General features: G+C 43.6%; 1 protein-coding gene and 1 pseudogene across 2 annotated transcripts in view; one reads left to right on the forward strand and one right to left on the reverse strand.

Moving 5' to 3' along the window:
• LOC306781537 (cytochrome b-c1 complex subunit Rieske, mitochondrial-like) overlaps positions 1 to 20,858 on the reverse strand; it is a 64,902-nt pseudogene that overhangs the window by 845 nt on the left and 43,199 nt on the right. The gene's annotated exons all lie outside the window — the stretch shown is intronic.
• LOC306781548 (protein C19orf12 homolog) lies at positions 6,073 to 20,011 on the forward strand (the record flags this gene model as incomplete). The annotated part of the gene is made up of 3 exons (XM_079274443.1): positions 6,073 to 6,174; positions 19,440 to 19,656; positions 19,746 to 20,011. 3 exons carry the CDS (start codon positions 6,073 to 6,075, stop codon positions 20,009 to 20,011), a joined length of 585 nt encoding a protein of 194 aa, XP_079130569.1.

Consider the following 20,858-nt stretch of genomic DNA (forward strand, 5'->3'; position numbering starts at 1 on the left):
CAGCTAGCTTATATACAGCTTAATCAGCAACTAGCTTATATATACAGTTTAATTAATCACTAGTATATTTGTAGTTTTAATAACCATTATCTTAGGCAGCTCTATTAACCACTTATACAGTGCTCACAGCATACACAGGGCCTGAGAGAAGCAGGAGGAAGGTTACTGAGGTTAACTGCGTCACAAGGAACAGGCAGCCATCTTTAAATAGATAAGACACTCAGATTCAAGCGAGGGACTACGCCCAGCTGAGCCCGGCTTTCTCCACACACTCTTTCTCTAGATCCTCACGCATTCAACACCGCACTCACACTGACGGAAACCAACGCCTATTGGGAGGGGCCAAAGGTGAATGGACATTCACGGCTTCCAACCAAGCGTAATACACGTAATAAACGTGCTACGTTTGCATCTTTGACTTTGACTAATGTGTATCAAGGGGGCGGACCCCTATATTAAGGCTCATGCTGATGTGTTCAAGCGTGTTCGAATGGTGGAACTCTGCGAGTGAAGCTATTAGTGACCCGTGCACGTATTACTGCAGGGCTGAATAACTCTGTTGATAAATAAATCTATTGCTTTGATACAACTATACGCCTCTGAGAGCTTTCTGTTTCATTCTTAAACCTGCTCTAAGTGTGAAAGACAGCTACACATTTTTTCACAACAAAGTGGTGACCCCGACGTGATCCAATACGATACAGAGCTTCAGGTTGGAATGTTAACAGGCCTCTCCTTTTGATTCCAGATAACGGCGCATCTCTCCCTTCGAGGCTGGGAACCGATAATTGCCATCGGAGCGAACTTGCAGCTTCGGGGAGTCTGAGACGTACCGGTACGCATCTAACAGGTATGCAGATCCTATTTAACTGAATTCTGCAACATTGTATTCATAGACATATTCTAAATTTTGCTCAGACTGTCCGAACTGTAAGTATTTGCTTAAAAATAGAGTAATTGTAAAGATTAAACACACAGCAACAGAGTTGTTATACAGCCATTTGGGGGGTCTGTGTATATGTATGAATGAGCCCATCAGAAAACGTCAAATAAAGGCGAGAAATTGCGCACTTGTGATAGCGTAGATGTGAGGTGTTGTGAGCCGTGTAACGCATCTGCTCGCAGACACGCGCTTCACGCTGAGCACTCAAATTCATGTCACAAAAGGCGTAATCTCTAACGTACTTATGGGATGTTTTGGGCTACGAAGAAATTGCATAACATGACGGGGATATATGTATATGTCATTGATGTCATTGATAAACTGTAAATTGTATTGAGAGAATTGACCGTGAAATAATACCGTATCAAGACATCGAGTGTGTTACGTGTGGTGTAAAAACCAAGTTAACTCTGCTTAGAGTAACTCTTAGAAAGTTTCTGCACGGGAGCACAAGTTTTAAGATTAACCGATGTATCGTTGGTAGCGGACGAAGAGTGAAAATTACCGTATCAAGACATCGAGTGTGTTACGTGTGGTGTAAAAACCAAGTTAACTCTGCTTAGAGTAACTCTTAGAAAGTTTCTGCACGGGAGCACAAGTTTTAAGTTAACCGATGTATCGTTGATAGCGGACAAAGAGAAAAATTACCTTATTGAGATCATCAAATCTCCGGATACTAGATTTGTGTGCGGCGTTTAGTGGAAAACCATGATAACTCTGCTTAGAGTATCCTTGACGGAGTTTCTGGGCGAGAGCACAAAATTTACGTTAAGTGATGTGTCGTTGATAACGGACGTTGTGTAATAAAGTAACTAGAGAAAAGGACCCGCAGAGTCCTAGGTTACTTAAAAGTGTATTAAATTGTGTTGTTTGATGTATTGCGTTGGTGGTGTGGTTGGTAGCACCGCGGACTTCCACGCGGAAGGGCCGTGATCGCAGCCCAGCCAAAGCAGATATTGTACTTGTGTTTTAGGATACGCAGCGGTCGCTGTGATGCATTAATATAGCGCTGTTTTCTTTTGTGTGCAAGAGAGGGAAAGAATCCTTTATAATTTGACTGATTGTTTGCTGAAAGAGCAGTTTTTCATTTGTATCGTGGTCAAGAGGTCAGCGGTACACAGTCTGTTTGCTGAGTTTGAGGAAAAAGACAAATTGCTGTTAAAGTGCGCTGCTGATAAAAGTGTGTCTAAAGAGAAAAAGAGCTGTTCAGCTCATCCGAGGGCTGCGCTTGTGACTGATTTATATTTAAAGAGACAGCCGTGTATGTTCTAATTTGTGTTCATTGTTTCACTGCATTTGTAAAGATATTAATTTCCTTTCAGACCGTATTTGTGAATTGTGCGCATTTCAGATTTGGTTTTAATTTGTGTTTATCATTTGACTGTGTTTGTTGGCTGAGAAGCAGGTTGTCAATTGTGCGGTGGCCAAGAGGTGTCTGTTTGTTTAGTTTGATAAAGTGGATTAACTGTCAAGGAATAGGGAAAGAATCCTTTATAATCTGACTGTTTTTTGGTTGCTGAAAAATCTGTTTGTCATTTGCGTTGTGATCGAAAGATCAGTGGCGCGACAGTCTGTTTGATGAGGTTGAGAAAAAGAAACTTGCTGATGGAATGTGATGAGTGTGTAAAAAAGAGCTGTACATCTCCTCTACAGTTCCGCGCTTGTGACTGATTTATGCTTAAAGAGACGGAAGCGTGTGATGTTGATTATTTGGTATAAATGCGGGTGACTATTTGCTGAGCTGTACGTTTTAACTTTTGTTTATTTGTTTGACTGTATTTCTAAAGATATTCCTTTACCGTATTTGTGATCTGTGCGCATTTCAAGAATGGCAGTGTGTTGCAATTTTGTTTAAATGCGTGTGATTGTTTGAAGTGATTGTATAAGACAGAAGGTGTGTTGACAACTGTAAAACGTTGGTGCGTTCCTGTGAGAGACAGGCAGTTGAGATCTTGATTTGTGGCTGAATGTTCGTGTGTTGTTTCAAAGTTTGGTGTCTAGAGCAGGAAAACACACATTATACACGAGTGTTGCATTCACACACACACATAAATCACTAGAATATGCTGAGAGACAGCTGAGGGTTAATATAAGTGTCAGTTTTACTGGCGTAGTTAAATTTATTGGAAAATTGTGTTCCTTAGGGATCGGTAGCAAAGTGCAATGCGGAAACACAGCAGTCACTCATGCAACCAGAAAAAAAAAAAAAAAAAAAAAAGTTTTAAAGCTGATACACAGCTTCTATTCATCCAGCCAGACAGACGCTAAAAATTAGGAATGTACAAGGTTTAAAGCTGCTACAAAGCTTCTATTCATTCAGTCAAGACAGGCGCTGGGAATATTAGGGAGGGTTTGACTACTCCTGATAAAAACACAGATGTGGCCTTGATTTGTGTCTACCTGCAAGGACAGTGAGCGGCAGATATTTAAAAAGGTGGGGGCTAGGTTGACACTCTCTGCCTTATAAAATATTTAGTTACAAGCCATTGCTTGAGTAATCAAAACATAGCATTTCACACCTAGCAGGGGTATATAGGGAGATTTGTAAATAATATATATTCATACACTGTTAAATAATATGCGTTATACTTGTAAAGCTTATATTGCGGAGTTGTGAGGTCACTGTATGAAGGTTTAAAACGCCGAAAGAAGCACTCCGTCATTCTTTCGTACAACAGAATAAAGATCAGTGACCCCTGAACAGTAATGCTTGCTAACCATCAGATTAGGGCTGAAAATTGCCAAATTAGTATAATGGACGAGCTTTTGTGTCCATTCACACAGAGACTTCGAAATAAATCTATAACTGTACTGTTTTCGTCCTCTTCACCATAAGTGTTAATAATAAAATAGATCATCATTTCACACACACACATATTACTGAGAAAAGCAGGTTTTTAGACATGCGCCAGTGTACATGACATTGCTCTGAGTTCAAACAGACACCAGAAAACTTGGGAGAAGCGTTGGCTCCCTCTGCTGGTGCTACATGATAAAAAACAATTAAAAAAAACAATACATTTGTCATGCATGTTGGCTTTTCTGTGGCCTCTTCAAGAACTGCAACAGGAACAGTGGACAGGAGCTTTGGCTCCATCGTGTGGACATTTGGGAATACTGATTTCAGACTTTGATTGCATATTGCAGAGAGACACATCATGGCTGGGAAATACTCCTCTTATCTGTGCATCTTGGAGAATGCAGTCCAGGAACAGAGCAGGATTAATGGACGAAGCAAACTTTGGCCAGTGGAACAACAAGCCTACAAGAGATTGATAAAGAGATGGAAAGATAAAGCCATTTGGGATGGAGAACGGCTGAATTGTTCCCCTACAGAAGAGATGGTGCAACAGATGAGCAGAGAAGTGATGAGACACTGTGAAGAGAAGAAGAACGAATGGCAGGACAGAAATCCAAGATATCTAAACATGGGAAAAAGAACAGCAAGGAACCACGCAGCTGCAGAAAAAGGCGTCTGGCCTTATCTTAAAAGGTGCTTCGATTTTGATAACAACAAGATGGACAGGAAGCCGACTCCCACTGGACAACAACAGCAATGGACGGAGCAGGTGCTGGATGCTGAAGCAGCACGTTCACCACTAGAGGCCGCCAAACACAGCGGAGGCATGTTTCCGGTCCTAACACCCTCATCCACTGCCCCTCCCTCATATGCCAACAACCCATTCACCCCTATCGACAATGACAAGCCTAAGCATGAACAAAGCAACCTGTATCCTGACCTGCCACTTCAACACAAAGACAAGCATGAACATGAACAGAGCCAACTGTACCCTGATCTCCCACCTCCCCCTCCAGATTATGTGCCCACAAACCCTTTCATTCAGGCTCCAGTAAGACCAGTATCAAAGGGGTTCCTGAAAGGCATCTTCGCAGTAGAGGAAGGAGAGCTGCAGATACCTGTCTCAGTAGAGGAAAAGGAGAGAAGAAAAAGAGCGAAGCAAGTTGAGAAGACTGTGGGATACCTGATGACTCACCTGGGCGCCCTAGGGCTGCCAAACACACCCGGACCTGCAACTACACCTACACTAATTGTCGACGCACACACTGGGCCAAGCTACGATGCTTTCGAATTGACAGCCCCACTCGAAACTCGGCACAGAGTGAGCAACTCAATCAGAGACCGTTACCAACACAGACAAGAAGACGAAACACAAGAGGATATTCAAATAATCCTGGAACAACAACTGGAGGAGCTCGAACAGCTGGAAAAAGACCATGCAGCAGCAACAGGCTATACGCCCTACATGGAGGCTAGGGGACATGCTATACCACAAACGAACCTGTGGGTTCCTGGTGCAGAGGAAGAGAAGGAGCTGATCGAACTAGCTGCACAGCCAGCCAACGAACACAAATGGCCACAAACACATGAAGTACAGAGGCTAACGCTAAATGGAGAATTCACAGGATATGCCACAGCCCCATCAACAACATGCAGTGGAAAACTATATCGGCCTGATTCACGTCAGATGCCACTCAGAGCAGCTCCAACAGCTGCAGCCCCTCACCAGATGGCATTTATTCCCTTCTCCTTCATGGACATGTCAACACTGCTGACTGCACTTCCTTCACTGACTTCAGGAGCAGAGCCATGGCTAGACGAGCTAGATAAATATACAAAGGCCCACAAACTGGCACTTGGTGACTACAGAGGCCTGCTGGCCAGAGCATCAGACCCACACACACTGAAAAAGCTTGAAGCCGCAGCAGGAACCACAAACGCGCCTGACCCCACGCCCATAGGCGGTGTCAGGCTGGCACTACATCAGGCCATAAGGAGAGAGTACCCCACCCCAACAGACCACAGCCAAATGTCAACCTTCATGGCCAAGCCTGGGGAGGCTGCTACAGATCTCCTAGCTCGCGCTGAGCAAGTATGGAGAACAACATTTCGAGAATCCCCAGATGCATCTCAGACATCATTGGCACTCTGGAGAAGCATGGTGACCAAAGGATTGCCTGCAAAGGTAAGAGAGGCGATTGAAAACACTGTGGCCATCGCCTCCTTCACTCAATCGGCATGGAGAGAACATGTACTGCATCACTATGATAAACACAGAACAGCTGCAGAAGCATCAGATGTGGAGCTCAAGGCACTGCAAGTGGCACTGATGAAGAGACAGCTGTCTGACCTGGACTCGGCCCAAAAGATTGCTAAGGACAAAAAGAAGCAGATGGCTCAACTGGAAACACTAGCAGAACAAGTGGTCCCTGTAATGGTGCAGCAACCATGGCAACAAAACCAAAGAGGAGGACAAAGAGGAGGTGACCAAGGGGGTGGCCAAGGAGGCACTTTCTACTGCTACAACTGTGGAAAACCAGGTCACTATTCACGTGACTGCCGCTCACGTAGTCAGCCGCAACAACAAGGCCCAACACGTGGAAGAGGAGGAGGACCCAGAGGAAGAGGAAATTATCAGAGAGGAAGAGGAGGCTTTCAGGATCCACGAAACCAGAATCAAGCTGGACAGCCATACCAGGCGCCACTAGGAGGCACTGATCAATGGACGCAAAATGATCCTAGCTCCGGAGACAATGTCAATCAGGCACTACAAACTCAGTGGGCAAATAACCATTATTCCTACTAGGACACCCCACAACCACCTGGCACCGGCATCATGAAATTTGGACTAGCAAGTGAGCCGACTCTCACTTGCACAATAAATGGACAGGATCACACATTTTTGGTGGACACAGGGGCAACATATTCCAGCCTCACGTCTCCACAGGTCCTGTCCTCTAAATATGTGTCAGTGGTTGGGGTCTCAGGCGCGCCAGAACGCCAGTGGTGCACTAAACCTCTAAATGTCCAAATTGGAAGTCAACAATGGTCACACAGCTTCCTATCTGCTCCAAACTGCCCAGTAAACCTACTGGGCCGCGATCTGATGACTAAATTCGGTCTAACAATATGGCTAAACAACGAAGGGGTCCAGGTCTCACTGGACCCTCCCCCTGCGAGCACACTATCAATGCCTGTGCGGATACTATCTATGCCACAAACGTCCATTAATGTGGAATCACTGGATGAAGAAGTGTACTGGCTGAGATGTCTAGCCACAGGACCAAGCACACCAACAATCCAATTCTGGTTCAACATACACAGAGAACAAATCCAAAGACTGCACCCATATAAAACTCCTCTGCCATATGTGCACTGCACTATGAATGTCACGGACGATCCAGACTGCCCATATGCTGAAGACTGGGACAACAATATGGCACACCTAACTCCAAAACTAATATGTCATGATGTGTATTGTGGAAAAGAAGGAGTGGCTGCAGCAGTGATATTGGATGATTATCAGACCAAGTGGTATGGTCTCAGCAAAGAATCTGCTCCACACGTCACCCTAGCGGTTGGATTTGGACAAGAGGCCAGAGGACTCGGCCCCATGATAAAAAGAGCACATACTCTGTCATGGACACACACAGATACAGCAGGACTGCTGAAGGCAACAGAAGAAGATATGTGGCGATGGATCATCTCTACCAAAGAACACACACTACCTGAACATTTACCACTGCCACGCCATCATGGAAAACCATGCACTGACCATCCTGCAACTCAAGCTCTATTGGACGGCGTGCCTGCGAAACTATGGACGACTGGCCCTTATGATGTGGGAAAATTGGCAACGGTCAAACCTGTGAAGGTGACGCTGTTGGATCCATTTGCACCTCCTATCTGGCATCCACAGTACAAACTAAAGCCAGAACAAATCGCAGGCATCGCCCCGACCATTGCAGGTCTGCTACAAGCTGGAGTGTTGGTGAAAACTCAATCACCATACAATACAGCAATATTGCCAGTACAGAAGGCCGGAAACAACACAGGCTGGCGGATGGTACAAGATTTTCGACCAATCAATGATGCCACACAACCTGCTTCATATCCTGTTCCAGATCCACATATTGCCTTAACAAATCTCAGCCCACAGCACTCATATTTCACGGTAATTGACCTCGCTAACGCCTTCTTCAGCATCCCTCTGGACAAAGATTCACAGACACTGTTTGCTTTCACATTCAACGACCAGCAATACACCTATTCTCGCCTGCCACAAGGCTTTCGTTGTTCTCCAGGTTTGTTCAACCATCATCTCAGACTACACTTGTCTGATATAGAGGTGCCGGATGGTGTCGTCCTCATACAATATGTGGATGACCTCCTGATTGCTGCCCCATCTTCTGCCACCTGCCTGGAGGCCACTGAGACTCTGCTGCTGCTGTTAGCCTCAAAAGGCTACAAAGTTAAGAAGACCAAGGTCCAAACATGTAGGAGACAAGTCACATTCCTGGGTCGCACTCTCTCATCTAGCGGCCTGGCTGTAAGCACAGCCCACAGAGAAAGCATTCTCCATCATGACAGACCTATCACCGTGGGACATATGCTGTCATTCCTGGGTCTAACAGGCTACTCTCGTAGTCACATTCCAGACTACACTGACCTCACCACCTGTCTCAGAAGCCTGCTCAAGGAACCAGGAACTAGAAACACCTCTGCCCCACTGGTGTGGACACAAGACGCTGAAGACGCGTTCACCAAACTCAAGCAGACTCTGGCACACGCATCGGCACTTCAAGCTCCAGACTATTCACTCCCTTTCCACCTAGATGTTTCTGAACAAAAAGGAGGGATGGTAAATGCAGTTTTGTATCAGAAAAAAGGGGGAGAAAGAGTGGTACTCATGTATCACTCATCAAAACTGGACCCAGTTGAAGTTGGCCAATCCACCTGTACAAGACACATGGCGGCAATTGCAAAGGCGATCGAGAAAACATCCCACATTGTCATGTGCCACCCTCTGAAAATCCACACACATCATGGTGTGGCTGCATTCCTCCTCAGCAAAGAATTCACGTTCGGAGCTGCAAGAAAATCGAAAATTCAAAAAGAATGCACAAGACCACATATTGTCTATGAAACAGGAGGAATCAATATGGCGTCATCACTACAACAAGGACAAGGAGATCAACCACACAGCTGCGAAGCAAGAGCAATCATTGAAAACAAACTAAGGCCAGACCTGGGAAATACACCAATCCCAGGAGCAGAAATGTGGTTATACACGGACGGATGTTGCTACAAAGGAGATGACGGAAACACAGCATCCTATGCTGTGGTGAGACAATTCGAAGACATGGAACACACAATAGTAGCATCAGGTATCCTACCTCAACCAGCATCAGCACAACTGGCAGAAGTCGAAGCGCTCATACAAGCCTTGAAAATAGCAGAAGGAAAATCAGTAAACATCTTCACAGATTCTGCTTACGCACATGGAGCAGCTCACGTTGATGGGCCCATGTGGCGAAGAAGAGGATACACAACATCAATGGACGCACCCATCAAACACAAGAAGGAAATCATGGCACTGGTGGAAGCTATGAAGCTACCAAAAAGAGTGGCAATCATGAAATGCAAAGGACATGATGGCAAGGCAAAGACCAGAATAAGTGTGGGAAACGACAGGGCAGATGAAGCTGCTAAAGAAGTAGGAGGATACAGACCAAAACAGATGGTTCTGAAAATGGCCATACAAGAACCCGAAATCACTGAAGAAACACTGATTGAGATACAGAAGAAGGCTGGACCATACGAATGGTCTGAATGGCAAAGGAAAGGAGCAACAAAAGGAGAAAGTGGACTTTGGAGATCCCATGATGGCAGAGTGGTAGCACCAGCAGAATTGTGTGTCTCACTGATACCAGAGGCACATGGACCAACGCACGAAGGAAAGAAAGGAACATTACAAAGGGTGGAAGCACTGTGGTGGCACCCACGCATGGAAAGTATGGTGTACCTCTTCTGCGACGAATGCACCACCTGTGGGGATCACAATGTGAAGAAACCGTACAAAACACCTATGGGCTCTTATCCTGTACCATCAGCCTGCTTCCAAGACATCAGCATAGACTTTACTGACATGGGACATGATAACAGAGTACAAGGAAAAAGATACATTTTGGTAATGGTTGACAGATTCTCAAAGTGGGTGGAGGCAATCCCAACTAAAAAAGAAGACGCACAGACAGTAATAAAGTGGCTGCAAACAGAACTGATACCTCGCTATGGTGTTCCTAGATGCATAAGGTCCGATAATGGTTCACATTTCAGTAATAAGCATTTGCAGGAAGTGGAAGCCAGACTAGGAATCAGACATAGATATGGATCAGTGTATCATCCACAGTCACAAGGACTGGTAGAGAGGGCAAATCAGACGCTAAAATCAAAAATAGCAAAGACATGTGCGGCATCAAAGCTGACATGGGTTGAAGCCTTACCATTGGCTCTAATGGCAATGAGGAGCGCACAAGGAAATGAGACGCATCTTTCACCACATGAGTTAATGACAGGGAGGCAAATGCCTGGTCCTCCAAGAGACGGTAGTCATATACCAGCCTTAGATGTGCAGCAAGTTGAAATGGAGGCATATATGACTGCTTTAATCACTCTCACGGAGGCTCTCTCCAAACAGGTCCAGCGGACCAGTCCAGCTGACCAGGAGGAAGTAAAAAATCTCATCCGAGTGGGTGACTGGGTCAGGGTCAAAGTTCACAAGAGAAAGTGGACTGACCCCAGGTGGACAGGGCCGTACGAAGTGAAGGAGGTTACTTCACACTCGGTCCAGGTCATAGGTAAATCAGGAGCACCTTGGCACCACCTGACACATTGTGCCCCAGCATCTGAGCGTTCCAGACCCTTAGCAGAGGTCCGAGGTAATCTGACACAAAATGCCGGTTTATCTGTTTGGGAGAACGGACATCCAGCCACTGGGGATTCATCCCCCAGTCACCTGGAAAGACATGGGGATAGGTAAAAGAACTGGGTGGGTCCTATTGGGTTTGGGTGTGGCATTTGTGATATTATTGACTTGGGGATTGAAAATGGGGGACAAAACAGTGAACAAACCAACTAGCGGAAACTATGACTGTCTGCCAGAGGCAGTGCAAAATCTGACAGGGTTTGAGAGTCATCCAAGCTGCAATCTGACAACAAGTGGCAAGGATGTGAAAATGCCAAATCTGACAAGGTTTGAGAGTCATCCAAGCTTCAATCTGACAACAAGCGGCGAGGATGTGAACAAAACTCAAAACGACCTCGAGAGAGGGAAGGTTAGGCAAAAAAGAGATGCCTCAGAACCGGCATACAAGCCACCACCAAAAGCGTGTCGTGCATATCTGACCTTAAACTATACCAAGGGGAGCAAAACCGTTTTTACTTTTGATTTGTGTGATGTGATTAACTGTGGAAGACGACCAAAAGCATGGAGAGGTCATGCTGTGTATTTGTGTGCTGACAATGCCATAGTCAACAGATGTGAGAATTACGTGAACGTCGCGTACATAGCGTTTTGTCATTCCTGGGGGGCGGTAACAAAGTATACAGGGCGGTGGAAGCCAACAATGCGAGGGGAAAGTCCGAGAAGGACCTTATGGGACAAAATAGACTTCCAACGAGACTTTTCAGCAACAGCCAATCCCTTATCTCTGTCTCTGAACAACGTCACCAAAAGCAGCACAGGAAAAAACATAATATGGTTCGCCCTATTAGTGGACGTCCCCGGCAAAGACCCGAGAGTAGGAATTCAGATAAATATAATTCCGCACAGACAACCGCCACCACCAGACCCACCTACTGTCTTATCAGAAGACTTTTCTGAATGGACTCCCCAACAGGTGATTCAATTAGCTACAGGACAAGGAAGCGACAATGTTTGGTTAAATTGGATTGTTGATAATGCTATAAAAAACAAAATGAGTGGCTGTGTAGCTTGTGCTGCAGCTAGACCAGCTATGTTCACCGAACCAGCACCACTATATCCTGAATCTGACCCAACAGGATACGCGTGCATGACAGATATGACTAAAATGGCTACTCCACCAAATTGCACTACTCTGGCATCCATATTTCCACCAATTGACAACCAAACTACAGTAGGTTATTTCAAAGCTTACAAAGGACTAGGATCCAGATATGTCTGTTACCATTTCACCAACGATAGAGCTCAAACCAACTTAGGTAGTGTGCCAGAAGACTGGTGCAACGTGACACGACCAGGCTCAGAGATAGGATCTTGGGCTAGGGGAGGGCTATTCTACTACTGTGGGGGTCTGCGCTTATTCACTAACATACCAACATCTACAATGGGAATGTGTGCTATGGTGAGGCTAGCAATGCCACTTACCTTAGTGGGAGACAAAATACTACAGGAGCAAAACAAAGTACAAAGCCTGACCCAACGCAGACGCAGACATATCTTAGCTAAAAGAGCAGCTGGAGCTGAGTTCAGCCTGGACAGAGGTCCAACCTACATAGATGCTATCGGAGTGCCCAGAGGAGTGCCTAATGAATACAAATTGGTAGACCAAATTGCAGCAGGTTTTGAGAGTGTCGCAAGTATTATTCCATGGATAACTGTGAATAAAAATGTTGATCGTATCAATTATGTGCATTACAATGTTCTTCGTTTGGCTAATCATACTAGGGATGCAATAGAGGGTCTGGCTGAGCAGCTGGCCCCTACTTCTTTGATTACTGTACAAAACAGAATGGCTTTGGACATGTTGCTTGCTGAAAAAGGAGGTGTTTGCTCAATGTTTGGAGACCTGTGTTGCACTGTCATCCCCAACAATACTGCGCCGGACGGTTCAGTCACAAAAGCACTGAATAGTCTGAGGGCACTGTCAAACGAAATGCAGGAAGCATCAGGTGTGAACAATCCATTTGGAGATTGGATGGAAAACATGTTTGGAAAATGGAAGCACCTGATCTTGTCAATAGCAGTGTCAGTGGGTGTGTTCATTGCAATATTGGTCTCATGTGGATGTTGTATAATACCCTGTATTCGTTCTTTGGTTGGCCGTCTTATCACCACTGCCCTCTCCAAGGAACCATTACCACCCCCTCCTTATGGAGCTTACCCAGTATGGGAAGAGCAGAACAGCCTGGTAGGGTCAGGAGAGGCAGAGGAAGACACCAGCGTGTGAACAGGGCAGGAAGGTAAAGACAGTGACGTCCTTCAGACGTCAAGAGAGGGATTTGTTGATAAAATTAGCTTATATACAGCTTTAATCAGCAATTAGCTCATATACAGCTTAATCAGCAGCTAGTTTATATGCAGCTTTAAGTAGCAACTAGCTTATATACAGTTTAATCAACAGCTAGCTTATATACAGCTTAATCAGCAACTAGCTTATATATACAGTTTAATTAATCACTAGTATATTTGTAGTTTTAATAACCATTATCTTAGGCAGCTCTATTAACCACTTATACAGTGCTCACAGCATACACAGGGCCTGAGAGAAGCAGGAGGAAGGTTACTGAGGTTAACTGCGTCACAAGGAACAGGCAGCCATCTTTAAATAGATAAGACACTCAGATTCAAGCGAGGGACTACGCCCAGCTGAGCCCGGCTTTCTCCACACACTCTTTCTCTAGATCCTCACGCATTCAACACCGCACTCACACTGACGGAAACCAACGCCTATTGGGAGGGGCCAAAGGTGAATGGACATTCACGGCTTCCAACCAAGCGTAATACACGTAATAAACGTGCTACGTTTGCATCTTTGACTTTGACTAATGTGTATCAAGGGGGCGGACCCCTATATTAAGGTTCATGCTGATGTGTTCAAGCGTGTTCGAATGGTGGAACTCTGCGAGTGAAGCTATTAGTGACCCGTGCACGTATTACTGCAGGGCTGAATAACTCTGTGGATAAATAAATCTATTGCTTTGATACAACTATACGCCTCTGAGAGCTTTCTGTTTCATTCTTAAACCTGCTCTAAGTGTGAAAGACAGCTACACATTTTTTCACAACACTAACCAAGCTCGGCCGCTGCACTCAAACAACCACTCCCAACCTGCGCAGACATCACCAGGCTCCACCTAATTCCCAGCCTGGACTACTCCACAAAGTACATAAGAATCGATCACGCCACGTTCCCCATCCGCCTCGCAGGCGAACATGCCGGTCACCTAAGGCAGACATCACCAGCACCTCCAAACTTTTTTATTTTATGCGGACAAAAATCTTAAATTTGTACTGACTCCAAAAGGCCCACTGCTCTGTTTCTGTATGACCTACAGGTTGTCTGACACTTTTGATGCATATAGTCAGAGTGGGCCCCGGGACACTTTGTACTTGAAAAGTTGGGCCCCGAGGTCAAAAAGGTTAAGAACCCCTGCTCTAAGACACTGACCGCTCCACTTTCTGTCCGTTATTTGGTGCCGAGCAGGCAGCGCTCAGTGGATTTGTATTGGTGTGTCAGCTCAAACAGCTGCTTGTTGACGAGAGTGGGGACACCGAACCAAACCCTAAATGTGTCCTAAACCAAAACAATGAGCTTAAAGAGGCTTAAACGTTCTGCAGAGCTGCAAAGTAAAGTGATGAATCTTTGTATCCGCCTCTCTGGAGGCTTAATTCTCACAATGAGGAACAAACATCTGTAGTCCTCTCATTCAATATAAATATAAAAGAAACATTCCTACACTACAATTTCTCTGTCAAATAACAGTAAAGTGCTGGCAGCAGAGACGCCAGCAATGTACTGTAATTCTACAGTATTCATACAGTGAAATGACTTAACAGCATATTACTGTAAAATTATAATGCAGTGTATTTCTGTATTATTTTCAATTTCTGTATTTTTTTCTGTATTTTTTACGTCATTTTGAGACATAAATAACCTTATTATGAAATGACCACATGGTCAAGTATATTTTTGTATACTGCTGTGACTTCAATAAATGAAAAGTACTGAGTGTTTTCTCTTTTTTTGTTCAGAACTTAAAAGCAAAATGAATACAACAGTCTCAAGTGAACTTATAGAAAGGAAAAAGTATATGGTCCTGGCCAAGGGGACAGCAGAACGTAATATAAATCAAAAACAGCTGATAAATGCATTTTACAGGACAGGTGGCAACATTAAGGCCCATCATGATGATTTAGTCTGAATCTACTGCATGTTGATCATATGGCCGACATAACCTCACTGATAATTATATCATTGTTTATAGTAACTGAGGTTAGCTTTAGTTTAGAGCAGTGGTCCCCAACCACCGGTACCGGGCCGCACAGGAAGAATAAATATTATATTATTTCCGTTTTATTGATTATCAGAGTCTGAAGGAAGTTTTATTTTGAAAAATGACCGGATTCTCTCGCAATTTCATCCGCCTGTGCCTCTTGACATGTCAAGACGCTTTGTCTCGGTCACAACTCTGCTGGTGTTTTGGATTAAAATCGAGGCTGAATATCCTGAGATCGCCACTAAAGCACTGAAAACCCTGCTTCCATTTCCAACATCCTCTTTGTGAAGCGGGATGTTCTGCAGTGACACCAATCAAAACAAAATGGCGGAGTAGAGTGGACATCAAGAACAGACTTCGGGTGTCATTGTCTCCCATTACCCCCAGATGGGGTAATGGGAGACTAATGGGAGGGCTGCCACCGATTCAGCAATGTTAAAAGGATCATTTGTGGAGTTACTTGCAACAGCTTAAACTTTTGTTGTGACTTGTTGCATGTATGATTTTAAATATCTGCAAAGCAACAGACAAAATAATTTTTTTTTAATATACAGTCTTGTATCATTACTGCTAATGGGTCATAATGTGTGGAGTTTTGTGAAAACTGCCATGGAAAACATGCTGAACACTGGACTAGCAAATAGTGAATTCATAGAATAGAACAGAATAGAATAGAATGCTGGATGGAACTGGAACACAGCTGAGTTCTGGGATTAGAATGTTGAGGTGTCATCTTGTGGATGAAGCCCAGTGCTCCACAGAGGACAGCTGGACAGCTCTGAGGGAAGCCACAGGCAAAACCACTCCTCAAAATTTCTTGTAAAGTATTTTATTTTATTTTATATGACTGGTCAGACTCCCTGTTGAGGTGAAGGTCTGTCATCTGGCAAATTGGCAGATGAACTTGCAAGCTTTTCAACCTCACTTCAGGCTTCCGGTGTGTCCGATGTCGGCTGCTGGGGTCAGATACCCTCACCAAACTCCTGTCGTGTAAACCAGGAGCATATCTGACCTCTAACTTTGGATTCAGAATAGACTTTGACTGCTACCACTTTTCATAATTTGGCTCACGATGTTTGGTGCCACTATTATAATTGAAGGATTACCAAATCCCTCCTTGAATATCAAATTGTTAGCATTGATTATTTACTGAGAGTAAAGTACAGTAAAACTTAGAGAGCTTTGCTTAGAGGAGGGATATTTTGAAATAATTAATTTACAACTGTATGACTATAAATACTATAACTACCGGTATGTAAAGTTTGAGGATTTACTCTAACTTCCTACATTAGGACAGTTTTGTATGCTCTCATTCACTCCCTCATCTCTCTGACTCTCGCTCTCTGGCTCCTACTCTATCAGCTGACAGTGGGCGATTTCGCCACGGCCTCCCTCAGCCAATCATATATTTCCTGTCAAACTTTAAAGACCTGTTCTCTTCTGTGCAGTCAGCTGTCATTTCAGTACGAACCGATGTGACCCTCCTCCCCATTCATCATTACATCTGGTGTTCAAGGTTTCTTCCACTGAGGGCAGTCCCACTCCACATGCCATCATCTATCTTCAACCTGCCCCTACTGTCTTCAACAACTCTACCAGTGTCGACTCTCCAAAATTTTAACTTTACTTTGCACAATTTAATAAATGTATTTGTTCACTGTAAATTAAGTTTCTCCTGATTTAACAAGCTGTGTCTCCCTGTATAAGTGTGTCAATGATCTCCCGGTGGCTTCAGTTCTATTTGTTTTGTTTTTTGTGATGTATGTTATTTTATTTCAAACTAATTTGCAGTCATAAGAAGCGTGGTCTTTGTTGGTGAAATGTTTCTCACATACAAACAATTACTTATCGTAAAAAATCTTCAAATATATAGTAGAGTAAAATGTTTTCGGTGCGTTTTCTAGAAACTACAGGTCTGATGAGGAAAGTGGGAACAGGTGTGTAGGTGGGAGGGGCTGTCATGTGACCAGGACTGGCAGGTCTGGGGAGTGAGCAGGGGCTGGAGAGAAGGACAGAGAGCCAGGACGGGCAAAACCACCAACCCACTAGAAAGTCTCTGACCTCCCTCGACCTTCTCAGACAGTTTAAGTCAGGGGTGCCGCCATGTCATTTTATGTGGCCCACGAATCCGCCAGAATTTATTTTCTTTTTTTATAAAAAAAATAAAATACAAAATAAAAAGTTAGATTTGATAATAAAAATATCCCCATCGTCGAAATGATGAGATCGAAAGTCGAAGTTATGAGATAGAAAGGCATAATGATGAGCTACTTAAACACACAGTCACAGAAGCAGCTCTTTGGCTGCTTACTGTACACTTGCAAATATTATTGTGAGTATATTGATGACTACTTTAAACGTGGCTTTACAACACATGAAACACTTCACGTGGGATTGTGCAAACGCACCCTTGAAAGGATTTTAAGCTTTGAACAAAGTTATTATAATTACTTGTGTTTGCTATTTTCTTTAATAGTTTGATCTTTGATAGAGTAATCTGGGTTTCTTAACCCTAAATTAAAAGGATTTAAGTTATAATAACAGAAATGTGCTGAAATATAGTTTTACATTTATATAACTGCATGTACAATATTTTAACATTTGAATAAACAATCAAATGCAGAGACAGTTATTTACCAATCTGTTGGGAGTAGTTACATTTACACCGTCTTACATTTACAACCGGCCCTTTGAGGCCGACCGTGATGCTGATGTGGCCCGGAGTGAAGATGAGCTTGACACCCCTGCTCTAAGTGCATGTTTAATTTTTTCAAGACTTAAAAAAAACATCACATCCTTAAGCCAGGCATATATGGCTCTTTTCTTATTAAATGGCTCACTTCTCCCTTTGGTCGTATCTTGAATGCCCAAACTATTAGGCGTAGTTATCACTTATATTAACATAATCACAACCAAAAGAAAAATAATAATCACAAAACAGTTGATGTGCTTTACTGTAACGTCCAGTCGTAATAAATACTTCTCAGTCTCAACTATTATCCAAATAACTATGATAAAGCCACATTTTTTGCTGACAGTATAGCTTTCCCATCATGATCTGCTTCACTGAATATCTAACAACATACAGCGATATATATTCTAGATCATGTATCAACTGCTGACAAACCCCTTGAATGAATAAGAGCGGATGTTTACTTTTGCAGTGGTGGAATCTAACTAATTAATTAACTATATTTCAAAGCTTTAGTTATAGTTACTTTGCAAAGTTAGATTGTTGATAACAACATAAGTTAGGTTAGAATATATTATTACAGATAGTAAATATAGTAGCGGTGTATTAGATCTGGATTATTCTTCCACCCCTGGACTTCAGTAAGTTAAGTGACACAATGTCACACTTTTAATGGAATATCTAACGTGTGACTTATTATCTCCAACTAATGGCCTATAGTGCCAGTAAGCTGTTGTGCTGAAACATGTTGGTTAGATGTCTTTAGGAGAAGATGTACTGTTGTCTGAGGTGCAGGGGAATGTGTCACAGACTTTCAGATGTGAAATAACTAAATAACATTACAGTGGATGAGAGAGCTTTAGGGCTCTTAGTGTTTGGAGCCAGACAATTAAAAACTACGAAGTTGTATTTCCTAAACGTGTAAAAGGACAAAATATCTATGTTTTAAAGTATCACTTTTGTATCAGAAGGCACATTTGTGAGGCTTATAAGGACTTAAGTGTGAAATGTTTGCCTAAAGCAGAACAGCTGGAGGTTAGAGTGGGTGACGTCAGCCGCTCCGCTACTGCCCCCTTCTGGCCTGGACAGGATCCAACACTGATCCTCTTAACATTCATAACATAAAGTTAATTTTATGTCAAAATAAAATAAATACATGAACAACAATGTGACTACATCCTGTGTGGGTCACATTCTTCTAAAGATAAAAATATTAATTTCCCCAGATATTAGTTTACATCACCACAAACATGAATATAAAGCACATCACATGTATTTTACAGCATCCCAAAGATGCTTTCCAGGTCAGATCAGAGTTGAATCACTGAATCCATGGAAATATTACAATACATGTTTGATTCCTGTATTTAAAATGTTTTGAAAATTATCATCCCACAAATATGAGTTGCTGTCAAGTGCACCTTTAAAATGTTAAAGTGATATTCAGAGATTATTAAAGTAATTTAGGGTACTTGTAATTAGTTTAGCCTGAACACATTGGTCAATTGTTATTGGGGTGAATATGTCGAGATATGTTAAGTTATTATAATCTTCTGATAAATGAAGTATATTAAGGGGTGAAGGGGTCAGTTTGTGTTTTCTTCAGGATTTAGTTTGGTTCATTTAAAATGATCAAGATTAAATAATAGTTGCAATGTACCACCAGTAAACAACACTTGCTTCCCTTTTATAATGTATCACATCTACAAAACACGCACTACGGGCTTCATATCTGGTCACAGAATAGCAAGAAAGGGGCTACCTCACACAATCACCGAAGACTCCTGAAATGTATAAATCTGATCCATCGACTTGATGATGTCATGAAGCTGTGTTGTGAGTTATCTGCAAATCAGCAAATCCAGACCACAGTGAAAGGCTCAGGGAAGGGAGCAGCAGCAGCGGGCGGTCTGGCCTTCGCTGGAGGGTTAGTCGGGGGACCTCTTGGTATCGCAGTCGGTGAGTGGGAATAAATGCATGCAACAGTTTCTCCCACTCGTGTGTGTGCAATCATAATTCCACATGTTTGAAACCCTCTTAACATGTAGGCGGTGCTGTCGGAGGCCTTCTGGGCTGCTGGCTGACCAGTGGACAGTTCAAACCGCTGCCTCAGATCATAATGGAGCTCAGTCCTCAGCAGCAGCAGCAGCTTTATGGTAGTCTTCTGGCCGTGCTGGGAGACATTCAGTGGACAGATTTGGCTCAGCTAACTGCTCTAGTGATGGGCAACGCCACCCTGAAGCAGCAGCTGACGGCGACCCTTCTCGGGTACATCTCCAAGGAGCTCCAGGCGCAGGTGCACTACGTGGATTAGTGTCTGTGGAAGAACTGGGATACCCTAACGTAGGGGTGCACATGCTCAGAAGGTCTTTTGAAAATAATGTGAACTGTTTTATGACGCTGAAGAGACTCTTTATCAAATGTGAAATCACATGTTGTAAATTTGCACAGACGCCATCACAGTCTTGGTTCCAGGTTATACAGTTATTGTGAAAACAGCTGTATTGTTATGATGTGGGGTGTTTCGCGGACCCAAATGCAGACTCAGACAGCAGAGTTCTATTTCAAAACCAAGGTAGTTTATTTCTCTCAGTCAAGGGAAAAGACAGGTAATGGCCAAAGGCAATAGGAGGCGTCTCCACGCCTCCGCACGGTTCCAAGCCGGAAAGTGGCTAATCCTACACAGCGGCAGACGAAGCAGACAGGAAAACTGTCAAACGTCAAATACGGAGGCACGTCCTCGCGCTCCGCACGGATCCTAGCCGGGAGGTGGCAGGTCACATGTATACCTGGATTCATTTATTATTGGAAGTACACTCATCAGATGAAGGAATTATGTATTCATCAATGGCACTGTTAATCATATAAGAGACATAGTGGTTCTGTTTGTGATAACGGTTTTATACAAAATGTATAAAATACATTTGACACACCACATGAAACATCACACAGGGGAGGAACGATGGAGCTTTCATCCTATCTTTATCCAAGACCGTGTTCTTTCAATTTGAGAGCATCGCTCATTGAGTCCACGCTCAGATTTGGTACTGTCTTTAGCTTGATCCGGTAGACGAATTGAGTTTTTATTTTCTAGTTAGTGTTGGTTTTCTAGAGGGGGCCGGGGACACGCTCACCTGGAAGAAAATGTTGTACATTTTAAA

The sequence above is a fragment of the Melanostigma gelatinosum genome (genome assembly GCF_949748355.1).
Source record: "Melanostigma gelatinosum genome assembly, chromosome: 1".
In the NCBI taxonomy this organism is placed as follows: Eukaryota; Metazoa; Chordata; class Actinopteri; order Perciformes; family Zoarcidae; genus Melanostigma; species Melanostigma gelatinosum.